The 12,786-nt window shown below is 44.9% G+C and overlaps 1 protein-coding gene across 4 annotated transcripts in view; it reads left to right on the top strand.

The window, feature by feature from the left end:
* cacna1ea (calcium channel, voltage-dependent, R type, alpha 1E subunit a) overlaps nt 1-12,786 on the top strand; it is a 78,364-nt gene that overhangs the window by 42,795 nt on the left and 22,783 nt on the right. For 3 of the 4 annotated variants that reach the window (XM_029429362.1, XM_029429365.1, XM_029429363.1), the window contains exons 5-17: nt 3,191-3,294; nt 3,704-3,862; nt 4,910-5,100; nt 6,956-7,059; nt 7,717-7,832; nt 8,094-8,147; nt 8,982-9,023; nt 10,580-10,675; nt 10,843-11,055; nt 11,238-11,350; nt 11,514-11,626; nt 12,023-12,154; nt 12,646-12,715. In XM_029429362.1, coding sequence (XP_029285222.1) covers nt 3,191-3,294; nt 3,704-3,862; nt 4,910-5,100; nt 6,956-7,059; nt 7,717-7,832; nt 8,094-8,147; nt 8,982-9,023; nt 10,580-10,675; nt 10,843-11,055; nt 11,238-11,350; nt 11,514-11,626; nt 12,023-12,154; nt 12,646-12,715 — 1,507 coding nt within the window. The remainder of the gene's footprint in view (nt 1-3,190; nt 3,295-3,703; nt 3,863-4,909; nt 5,101-6,955; nt 7,060-7,716; nt 7,833-8,093; nt 8,148-8,981; nt 9,024-10,579; nt 10,676-10,842; nt 11,056-11,237; nt 11,351-11,513; nt 11,627-12,022; nt 12,155-12,645; nt 12,716-12,786) is intronic. The other variant, XM_029429364.1, reaches the window with a different exon arrangement.

Below are 12,786 nucleotides of genomic sequence, written 5' to 3'. Positions count from 1 at the left end.
GTATGCTTTAGGGCGGGGCTACCTTGTGATTGACAGGTCGTTTTCGTCTTTAACTCTTTCTCAGTGTGTTTTCAGTTCATGAAAGTTAATTGTAACATTTCATTTTATTCAAATATCTTGTTGAGTGTTCGGTTGTACTTTGCTCCAGCCTCTCGTGTCACTTCTGGTTCCCAGAAACCAAAGATGGCGATGGCCAAAGTGTCAAACTCAAGGCTTCAAATCCGTAGTCCACAAACCAGCGGGTGACGTTATAGTGACTATGTCCACATCTTAGAGAGAAGGGAAACTACAGGGAGCGAATAAACTGTCCGCCAAATCTTTCATTTGCACCGAATGGGCCATGTGTTGTGCTTCCCTCGGCTGATCTGCCAGTTTCTGGGGCCAACCTTCACCTTCCTCCTCTCGGTCAGAGAGGCTGCCAACGTCCAGACGGCAGCAGTGTGAAGCATTGCTGTCGTAATGATGAATGGAAAGCACTGCGATGGAGGAGGAGTGTAGGTTACTTCTTTCTGTTATTTATTTTCTTTGATAGAAAATATCTAAAAGGTTTGTTTATAAGATATTTTATAAAATATTGGTTTTTACATTATATCGTCTGTACCAGGGTTATAATTCACAATCAAGTATTTTGCGGTACAATTTGTTGTAGTTGGAGAGTCTGATCTTGAGGATGTACCAGAAAACTTTTAATACATTTCAATAAATAGAATAGATTTTATTAAGTATGTTTGTCAAAGCGTGCATGAACATCAGTTTCTGATCAGCAGGTCTGGAGGAGAGTAAATCCACAGTTCCCTGAGCACGTGACTGGATACGGCCTCGTTGCTCGCTGTTAAAACTGGACTAAACTAAACAAAACTGGCATCAAACAAAGCATTATTTATTTACATTATCTTTCCTGCTTCAAAGAGAATCTCTTTGGGTGGACTGGAGTTGGACATTTATCACAATTCTCTGACATTTTATAAAATAAATCTAGAAAATAATCTGCAGATTTATCGACTGTAACTAATAGTTGCATCCCTACGTAGCTGTGGGCTTTACAGTAATGATACGCCGACATCTTTACATACCAAGAAGCATTAAAGCACTTTCATACAGTTCATCCTCTGCGGCCTACAAATGTATTTACAGATTTTAAATGTCCAAAAGGTCAAAGCAGGAAGTAGCAGATACACTTTTATTTATGTGTGTGTGTGTGTGTGTGTGTGTGTGTGTGAGAGGAGAGGGGCAGAGACATGACGGACAAGAGGACACCACAAAGTATTTTGTTCCATTCAAGCTTTGCATTTTATATATTTTAATAGACAACAAAAAGGTAAAACTATCCAGTTTAATGCAACGTGAAGTTGTCTTCCTCTTCAGCATGTGTCCATCTTGAACACCGTACACATCAGCATCTTCTTGAAACACAGAGAGAAAGTGACATTTGCATATCCGACACATATTCTTTAGATTAGATTTTATTTCAAACATTCAAACGAAACAATGATGCCAAGAAAAGAAACACATCGAACTCCTAATAAAGAAAAAGGAAGCAGTTTAATTGTGTGTCTGCAGGCTGTCGCTGCCACTGCTCTGTAAGCGTGACGGAGACGCCTGAAGACATGGACACTAAAGAGAAGTGAGACCCAGCAGCAAACATCTTTTCTTAGCTGCGATGTCTGAACACAAAGCGATTCTTCAAACAAGCCGACAAACTTCCTTCTACATGATTTCTGTCCGTTCTAACGGTGGTTGTTGAGGCCCAGGACCTCCACAGCGGACTAAACGAGGAAGCCATTTTTAGACCCGCCATCCCTTCGTCTCCATAACAACTAAAGAGCAGCCAGGACTGACTAATGGTCTGCAGAACGACTGAGAGGTGGAGGAAGTGGGGGCTGAAGGGACCGAGGTGGCAGGAGGCAGCAGAGGGAAGGAGAAGAGGGTTGGGACTGGGGAGGAAATCAGAAGGGGTGTGAAACCTGTGAGGGTAAATCTATTTCTGTATTTGTGAGGTTGATGGGGAGCTATTTTACTCTTCTCTCACCTCATTCTCCCTCTCGCTCTCTTTTCTTTCTTGTGTTAATTAAATGAGATGACGCTCTGTGTCTCCTAACACGACAGACGGGACTGATTCTCACCACTGTGTCACAGGATACACGGTGTGATGATGAAGTACGCTGCAGAAGATCTGCACGTAAAGATGTGTTTACAGGCTGCAAACCCTGTTAATTACTTTAGAAATGATTCTTTTATATCCTCTCTTCACGATGGAAGTGAATTTAATTGGTACAATTATTTACCTTTCATTGTTAACTCTGCGCTCACACACTCATCCATCTTCTCCTCGGCCAAAACATTTCCTCAACTCCACTTTCGCTATTTTACTTTGGTTTTTCACCACTTTTCTCCATCACTCCTTGTGTTTTCTCTCAGTAGGCATCCGGCAGAAAGGAGAAAACATGTTGTCAGGTCGGGGGGGAAATGGATGAACAGAGTCGCAGGTGACGGTTTAATTGGGAAGGAGGCTGTAATAACAGGTGGAGGAAGAGGGAGATGAGAAGAGAGAGGTTTAGGGGTGAAGAGCGAGATATGAGGATACAGAGAGGAGAGAAAGGAAGCAGGAGGGCAGACTAATGAGGAAGAAGATGTGGGGGGGGGGGGGGGGGCACTGCCTTTCTTTTTCCCATCAGTCTGAGGACTGAAGGCCACACAGGTGTATTTAGAGGGCGGGGGGGAAGAGGAGACAAAACAAGTGAAGAAAGGTAAAACTCTGGATGTGTGTAGCAGATAAGACAACAGTGGTGGTTTTACTACTTTTACTAAAGTAACATATCTGAGTATTAGACGTTGACGTGTGTGCGTCCAGCTTCATGTCTCTGCAGCTCGAGGCCTCTCCTGCTGCTTTTCTTTGTTCTCCTCCTAAATAGCAGTTGTCGCTGCACATCCTCCCACACAGCGAACAGCCGTAAGCCCCCAAAGAACATCCCTGTTGTTTCCTCTGTTTTCTCTCTGCGTGCTGGAGACCCTCAAATCCTCACAATCCATATCGAAGCGCTGCAGCCGCCATGGCCGTCACTGTGTTTATGTGTGTGCCAATCCTCTTTCTGACACCGCTCTGCAACAGATTATAAACTCATGTGCGTCTGCAGGACGGTGACAGCTCTGCTCTGTGACTCTGTGGCTCTGTGTGTGTTTACCTCTGCAGGATCCTGGCTGCAGCAGGAGCACATTTGAACATCTCAGTGGACCTGAGGACCCTGAGGGCGGTGCGAGTGCTCCGACCCCTCAAGCTGGTGTCGGGGATCCCCAGTGAGTACCAGATATGATCTCATCAAGATCTGTTTATTGCTAAAGAGTTAAAGAGTCAAGTAAAGAAAACAAACTCATCAGGACTCATGTTTCCAGATATCGCCTATTGAATGTTTGTTGTTCTCAGACAAACTTGAAAAACAAGAAACAGTTTCCTTATGTCTCCACTCTGCACACTCTCTACAGTCCTCATGGGGCTTCTTGTTTTAGCAGTTCTAAAGGAATAAAACCTTCTGCTTCGCTTGATAAACTTGAGAACTGTCAGTAGAATACACGTTTAAATAAAGGTGGAGTTAAATAATTAACCAGTGATGTCCTCTATTCAATTCCAGACTCATAACAGCATGAGGTGTTAGTCTAACTCTTTGTGTTTCCACTTTAACTCTTCTACTCTGTGCTCTCCTTCCAGGTCTGCAGATAGTCCTGAAGTCTATAATGAAGGCCATGGTTCCTCTGCTGCAGATTGGCCTGCTGCTCTTCTTCGCCATCCTCATGTTCGCCATCATCGGCCTGGAGTTCTACAGCGGCAAACTGCACTACACCTGCACGCCACAGCCGGGAATACTGGGTACTCATTCTATATGTCTCTATAGCAAACAGCTGCACGTCACATGACACTGTGATGCAGATACCTGCACAGTAAGTGTACAACATGTGCATCAAGATGTTTTAGTCACACAGAAGATTAAATGACATTGACAAGACAGAAATAGGATAAAGTGACGTAAGTTGTAAGATAAAATGTGATGACATGAATCAAATAAAGTACTATATGCATATATAACAACGAGGATTGTGGGTAAAAGTAAGTAACAGTATTTACAACAGTGTCGCATAAAAGTACTGAGAAAAAGGAAAGAGATATGAGAGTTTAAGTCAGAATGTGTAGATGTATAATTACCATTTAAAAAGTGTGTTTCCTACGTGCAGTACAGCATCACGCAGTGTATTTACATCCAGTACTTCACACAGAAAGAGACGGAAATATAGAAATGTTTCAGGTTTTGCGTCCACATACATGTGCTGTGATTCATGCTACTTTCCTCTGCCACGCACTGAGGCCTGGACCAAACCAAAGAAAAGCAGTTTGTACAAAGGCTCTGATAAAAGACTAAATCTGGAACTATTCTCAAAGAGCAAACTGCATCACCGAACGTGAAAGCAAAGAGCTCATTCTGTCGCTGCCGTTATTCAATGTGTACACAGCTCCTTTGGTAGTGGCTCCATTGTCGTAATCACAAATGCACAAACACGTACGCACAATGGCACGCCAGGCTGCACCTGCAGGCTGGATCAAACCAAACTGACAGTGTTGTCCTGTATAATTAAAACAAACAATGCGGTGCGCTACAACGGCTCATTCACGGCTGTCATTAACCTCCAAGCTGTTCCCGTCACACTGAAGCTGAACGCACAGTTAGATGCCACAGACTGTAGTGTGTGTTGTCTGTCACTGAAAGGTCACGTAGCTGCTCAGAGAGGCTGCTCTATCTTTATAGAGCGGGTTCTGTCATTCATTAAACAGTCAAGATCTGTTGTTGGGAACTTTGGTTAAGACACATAACATATTGTTCTCTCTCTCTCTCTCTCTCTCTCTGTGCACCGTTCTGTTCAGAGAACGAGACGGTGGACTCCTCTGAGTTCGAGGTCCCGTGTGGCGTGCGTCAGTGTCCCGCCAAATACACCTGCAGCAATACTTGGATCGGCCCAAATGACGGCATCACTCAGTTTGACAACATCCTGTTTGCTGTTCTCACTGTCTTCCAGTGCATCACCATGGAGGGATGGACGACTGTGCTCTACAATGTAAGACTCAAACACACATGTTCACACACACACACACACACACGTGCCACACATCTCTAGATTGCTGCAAAGGAGCGACCACCGTGTGTTTTCAGCGTTGAAACTGCAGAGCGCTGTGTTTTGCTCTCAGATTGCCATTTGTATTCCATCTATCCTGAGAGATGTATAACCTGCTGCAACATGGAGATTGAACTCCCTTGCTTCTGTTTACCTGAATGTATCAATTCTTTTATCAGGATCCTGAAAGCAAGTGTCTCCCCGACGTCTCTGAAAGGATGTTTATTCCTCCATGTTCGTGTGATATATTGGATCATTTTGGGAGTGGAGTGTTGTCGTCTTGCTTGATTGATATATTCCTCCTGGTCCACATCACAGAGCGGTGATTTGATTGTTTCAGAATAAGAGCGGGCTGAGTCAGAAAGCCTGTTGCTCTGTAGGTCTGACACCAATCAAGGAAACTGAACGTTTTCAAGCTCAAGGACTCTTTGCAGCAGAAGCTGGAGGACGTGTGTTGAATTCACCGACAGTTCTCAGAATATGTGTTCACGAAACATAAATATGCAAACAAGAAAATAAATTGAAAGTGGTAGTATTTTGCAGAAATTGTGAGAGGAATGTGCAAAGGTTCACGCCGCGGTGCACGAGGAAGAGTTTGTAGACACACACACACACACACACTGTAAGACACAAAGGCAGGCGGTGGCACCATATGCTAATGTGATATATCTGTTGCCTGCATGACCATCCAGCAAATCAAGTCCAATCATGTCCACCTCTGGCTGCAGGGAGGAGAAACGTATCTTTCTGCTCATGAAGGCCTGGATCTGGTCACAGGGTGCATGGACACATGATGCCCCGTGCACGGCTGCCATCAGAGCAAATGTTTTCATTTAGTTTTCACTGTTTTAGACGAGACTGGAGCATGTTGTAAACGTTTGTGCTGTAATTTGCTTTTAGCAGAAAATGAGGAAAATAACACACACACACACACACACACACACACACACACACACACACACACACACACACACACACACACACTGCTGTGCCGGGTGTAGTTTGCGGTCGGCTGCCTGCTCTTTCAGTTTGTATTGAGATGGATGAAGATGATTTGTGATTGTATTATGTCGTCTGAAGTGATGCTGAAGGAGCTTTGAGGAAAGAGAGAGGACGACATGCTGCTGCTGAACACACACTGAACACACACTGCTGCTGAACACACACTGAACACACACTGCTGCTGAACACACACTGCTGCTGAACACACACTGCTGCTGAACACACACTGAACACACACTGCTGCTGAACACACACTGAACACACACTCCTGCTGAACACACACTCCTGCTGAACACACACTGCTGCTGAACACACACTGAACACACACTGCTGCTGAACATACACTGAACACACACTCCTGCTGAACATACACTCCTGCTGAACACACACTCCTGCTGAACACACACTGAACACACACTCCTGCTGAACACACACTCCTGCTGAACACACACTGAACACACACTCCTGCTGAACACACACTCCTGCTGAACACATATAAACACTTTGTATCTGTTCTTCATTGCATCTTTGTGTTGTTTTAATATAAATGTAAAGCACTTTGTGAACATTGTTACAAACGGAGGTTTTTATTATAGTATTATTGTTATGAGGTAGAGATGCAATTCTGTGTTTCTATTTTGGCCCTCCTGGTGCAGAATACCTCCACGCTGCTTCCTGTGCGGCCCGATCAATAAGTCTGTTGTTTGTGTGTTGTGTGTTGTATCAGCGGCAGCATGAGTCGGCTCCAGCCGGACGTGATTTTACTGAATTTCGAGTTTATTTTTGATTGTTTCAGACCGACGATGCCTTGGGCCCCAACTGGAACTGGCTCTACTTCGTCCCTCTCATCATCATCGGCTCTTTCTTCGTCCTAAACCTGGTGCTGGGAGTCCTCTCTGGGTAGGTTTCACATTTAACTTCAATCCGGGGTCATTATAAACTCGTTTTCAGGTCCTTTCGAGGCCACGCCACATCCTTCAAGGCAGACTGCTCTTGAAATGGGCTGCAGCTCTACAGTGAGTCAGCTGGAACACACACACACACACACACACACACACACACACACACACACACACACATACACACACACGCACACACACACACACACACACACACACACACACATACACACACACGCACACACACACACACACACACACACACACACACACACTCACACACACACTACGCACGCACACACACACACACACACACACACACTTTAACTCACTGACTGGTGGAGGGAACAAGTGCACAGAGTTACAGTCTCTACAAGTGAATCAGTATTACAGAAGGTTCATGTGGGATCCACATTATTATTACCACAGTGCACTCTGCTCCCTCTCCTCTCATCTCCTCTCCTTCTCTCCTCTCCTCTCCTCTCCCCCTCCTCTCCCCCTCCCCTCCCCCCTCCCCCTCCCCCCTCCCCTCTCCCCTTGTGGTTGAATGAACAGAACAGCTTAGTTTTCCAACAGTGATTATTTGTCCATGTGACTACAAACCTCTGAACCCTCAAAGAGTAAATAAACAATTGTGTGGTTTGATTTTGTTGTGCAGGGAGTTTGCCAAAGAGAGGGAGAGGGTGGAAAACCGCCGGGCCTTCATGAAACTGAGACGCCAGCAGCAGATTGAGAGAGAGCTCAACGGTTACCGGGCCTGGATCGACAGAGCAGGTTCAGTACCACTCGGCTCAGGGAGACCGAGGGTTTGGCTCCTGATGAGAAAAAGCAAAATCAATATTTCACTTTAAGCTTCAAGACTAATCCTGTCAACTGTGGAACGTATTGTCTGATACGACCGGTTTCTCTGCGCTGCTTGTTCCGCCACAGTCGAGAGACAGACGTCGTTACAACAGATGTCAATAACTCGTTTTCCATCTGAGCCGCCATCGGCTGCTCCTTTCTGATTGTGCTTTGACTTTTTGCTTTTTCCAGAGGAAGTGATGCTGGCAGAGGAGAATAAGAATTCAGGACCTTCTGCCCTCGATGGTAAGTCAGCAGACATCTTTGTCTTTCTGCTAAACTCACATTGCTTTATGTCTCTTCGACTGAATCAGTTTAATGCTCAAGCATATGCTAATCCAGATGTTTCAAGGTATAGAAGTGTAATTACATCCTCTAACTTTTCATGTAGCGCCATCGTCAGTACTTTAATGTATCAGCTGCAGAACTAATGACCTTCCAATCATCCAGTAGCAAATGCTAACATGCTAATCTAAGATGGTGAACATGGTGAACATTATCATCAGCATGTAGTCAAAGGTTATGTGAGCAGTTTTATAAAGTATCAATGTTGATGATCAATGACTGTATATTTAGGTCATTGCAGGTAATTAACGAGCCGGGTTAGGGGGGGTAATGTTGAGAAAAAATATGAATATTCTGAGATTATAAAGTCATAATTTTGCAAGAAAAATAATAATTCTCGGAATAAAATCACCAATTTACAAGAAGAAATGTCAGAATATTTAGGTTTATTTCCTGTAGATTTTAATCTCTGAGAATATTCTAGTTTATTCTAATAAATGTACAACTTTGTTTCTTCGACTAATAACCCCCCCCCCCAATGCAAACAATGTACTCCAATTGCAACAACAACCAACAGTAAATCAGATCCGGACATATTGTGTGTGGTGCAGCTGCAGCATCACATCGCTCTCTGCAACCTTTAACGCCACATAGAGAGATTTATCCCTGTAAGCACGTGACACGCTGCCCCACAGACACATCTGTAAGTGCCTGCTCTGACCCTCTCAGCTCTGCTCTGACCTTTCCTCCTCGCTAAACCAGCACGGCTTTTATTTAATGTTGATTGATTGGCAGCTCTCAGGAGCCTCCCAGAGTGGAGTACAGGTGGTGTCTATGGTGAGAACCGTCCTCTGCTCTCTGCCTCGCCAACATCCCCGTGCATTCACCAACACACTGTCACTCGCATGCACACATACGATCGCTTCAACATAGAAACACATTCTCGTTTCTGTCACGTGAAGAACAAAGACACTCTGACGTAGTAAAAATAAATTGAATCATGCAAATCTGTAGTAAAAACAGAAAGTGGCTCCAGCTGCTGTGATGGAGCTTTGATTAATAAGAAAGGTGGAGCACTCAGTGTTTGTGCCCTTAGCAAACACTCCACGCAGCAATATGTGTGTGTATCTGTGTGTGTTTGATCAACAGCTTATTAAAAACAAAAAGTCCCCAAGCAAATATTTACTTCAAGTAGATCCAGAAATCACAAGGTAGCAGGAAGGTGTGTGTGTGTGTGTGTGTGTGTGTGTGTGTGTGTGTGTGTGTGTGTGTGTGTGTGTAGGATAGGATGAAAGGTAATCATAAACACATCAGTCAGCGAAAAAAGTCAAAACATACTCATCACACTCACTTCGGCATGTGTGCACTGCTCAAACAAGAGACATGCATGGACCGCCAAGTCGCCTGGGAGCATGGTTCGCCACGACGGAGATCATAAAGTAGCAGCAGAAGGTTTGGATCATTACACACACATTAAATAATCATTTAACTGCAGCGTTGATGAGCTCAACTTTCCCTCTCAGCTAAGACTTCGCAGACTTCAGCTTGTCATGCAGATGATCCTTTTTTGCTTCATCATTATCTTCCCATTGCATCATAAGTTTACACACTTGCATTCTGCCTGAGTCCACCTAGCAGTGTCTTAAAGACGTAAGCGTGTTCATGCACGAGGCAGTTTTTGGGCCACGTTAATATGATGCTAATCTGTAGCCGACGGGACAAGATTTAGTTTGTAGTTTTGAGCGGGCTTTGGTTGCCAGCAGAAGCTAAAGCGTCCGGTTCACGGCTATTGTCTGGCGATGATTGAGCTTTTAATGAGCAGGTAAAAGATGTAACATTTCTGCATTAAAATGTCTAAAAACCACTAAAAACAAAACGCCTTTTTATCCAATTTCAAGCCTAATTTCTTTTTAAGTCAAAGGTTAGCCTTTAGCTCGTAGCTCCTCCGGCCAGTGTCCACACACTGAACGTGAAACTGCTTTATTCAAAGTTGTTTCTGAGAGGAGGAGACCTCAAACACCAAATTCTTTCTTTTGTTATTGTTTTGATTGAGAGCCCCCTAGTGGCAGGAAATGATAAACGGTACTACTCGTGAAACAATCCGGTCGTAGATGTCGTGTCACAACCCCATCTCTGGACTCAAGTTGATAATCGATAAACAATAACCGCCGCACAGAAGTCTTGGACCGGAGATCCGACGGCTGCACATCCAGAGCTAAATCATCCTCAGACCGATAGACGATGTGTTACACGGTTAAAATCCAAAATGTCTGAAGTGATTCAGATCATTGTGATAAAAGTAAACAGTGTGTTGTGCTCATGTTGCCCAGAAGTTGTCTTTGTGTCGCTATCATCTTGCTCTGGGACCTTTTTAAGACCTGCTCTGTCCGCAGTGTTGAAGAGAGCCACCACCATCAAGAGGAGAGGGATGGACGTGGTGCACCGAGGGCAACCAGGGGAGGATCAATATGGAGACGTCCCCTCTGTGGGTGAGTCTGGACAGGCTCATGAATATGGACACATGAAGTGTAATTCATGCTCCAGTACGGCTCATTGAGCTCTGCTGCGGCCGTGGAAAAGCACTTGACAGGGTTGTAGATCAGGAACATGGTGGAGCAGCACAGTGTCTCTACCTTTCCCTCTCTGTCTCCTGCAGGCATCCCCATGGCCAGAGCAAGTATCAGGAGTGCCAAGCGAGGTCCGACAGCGTTTTTTTTCCGTCGTAAGGAGCGTCTCCTGCGCATCTCCATCCGCCGTGTGGTGAAGACACACACTTTCTACTGGACGGTGCTCGGCCTCGTGGCTCTCAACACGCTGTGTGTCGCCATTGTTCACCACAACCAGCCCGTCTGGCTCTCCAACTTCCTCTGTGAGTCCATTTAGGCATTTAGGCTATGTAAACACAGTGTCCATGCTGTCCATCAGGAACAATCTTCATCTTCATTTGCATGAAGAAAAGTTTTAGAAACTGATGTTTGGAAGTTGTGAAAGTTGTTGATCATATAAACTGTCTATGTACGTTTAAAGTGTAACATTGTGTTGCTGTTGCAGACTATGCAGAGTTCCTATTCCTCGCTCTGTTCCTGACGGAGATGTTTCTGAAGATGTACAGCTTGGGGCCGCGTCTCTACTTCCATTCGTCCTTTAACTGCTTTGACTGCAGCGTCAGTACTCCGTCTCCCTCTCCATGTTTGTTTCCCCCAAAATCCTCCTGCTTGTGTCCAGCTCCCGACTGTCTTCTTCCTTCTCTCTGTCACACTCTGTTAGTATACACTCATCTGTTGCTGTGTGTGTCTACTAAACACATGTGCGTGTGCACGTCTGCAGGTGATCGTCGGCAGCATCTTCGAGGTGCTGTGGGGTTTCTTCAGGCCCGGCACTTCCTTTGGCATCAGCGTCCTGCGAGCTCTCCGTCTGCTGAGGATCTTCAAGATCACCAAGTGAGTGCCGCAGCCTTCGTCACTCTGTGTACATCTGTTGAGATGTTTGTCACTGTTGACTGAACGCTCGCAGTCGTGTTATGCAGTGTTCTATATTTTGAGGTGTACGGGGGATTGTTTTTTATTTAAATATATAACATCCAAGTGCATCAGACAAAAGGTTCTTGCAGCCTAAAACAATAAAACACAAAACTACAGAGAAGTATAAATATTACCCACAATTAAACGCATATTCGCAAAATCTGCGACCACATTCATGCACGCATTCACACACAAACAACCGTACACACATCTTGACCTCCGAGGGGCGAACAACTGACAGAGCAGCTAAAAAATAAAAGTATTACATTTTCCGCATCTTTTTTGCACTAATGTGATATCTTGTGATCTGTGAAGGTACTGGGCGTCTCTGAGAAACCTGGTCGTGTCGCTGATGAACTCCATGAAGTCCATCATCTCCCTCATCTTCCTCCTCTTCCTCTTCATCCTTGTCTTTGCACTCCTTGGCATGCAGCTGTTCGGTGGCAGGTAACACTGAATAGTGGAGTTGTGAGTAACGGTAACAGTTTACGTGTAAACCACTGATGCTTATGGTTCTGCACATCAGTCCAGAGGAGTCCACAGAGAGATCGAGTCAAGTGAGGAACCACCCAGAGACAAATCTAATCAATCTGGAAATCAATGTCTCCCTCTCGGCTCGTTACTCGTTACTCGTTTCCTGTAGATTCCTCTTTATTGAATGCACACAGTACCTCTGGCCGGTCCTCTATGTGATCGAGCTTTCAGACTTTCTCTGTCACAGCTTTTGCTGCTTGGTTTCCCCCTGAGTCGCAGGCCGGTTCCCACCAGCTGTCACTTCAATAAAAGGCTGGACTTGTGTATGAACTGGCGTCAAGAATACAGAGCACATGGAGGGAAAACATCAGCCAGACAGTTGGAGAGGAGGAGAGAAGTTCTGACTGGAAAAACAAGTTGAAAATAGACCCAGCGCTGTTTTTTAATGCGTGTCTGTCTCACAGGTTCATCTTTGAGGACTACACGCCGACAAACTTTGACACCTTTCCTGCAGCCATCATGACCGTGTTTCAGGTCTGCAAACAAAGCTGATCATTTATTTCTCTCTACAGCGAATAACAATAAACAGGAACATGTGACGTGTG

Source organism: Cottoperca gobio, chromosome 4 (assembly GCF_900634415.1).
Source record: "Cottoperca gobio chromosome 4, fCotGob3.1, whole genome shotgun sequence".
NCBI lineage: Eukaryota > Metazoa > Chordata > Actinopteri > Perciformes > Bovichtidae > Cottoperca > Cottoperca gobio.
The sequence above is the reverse complement of the archived record's forward strand: the minus strand, read 5'-3'. Positions and strand labels throughout refer to the sequence as shown.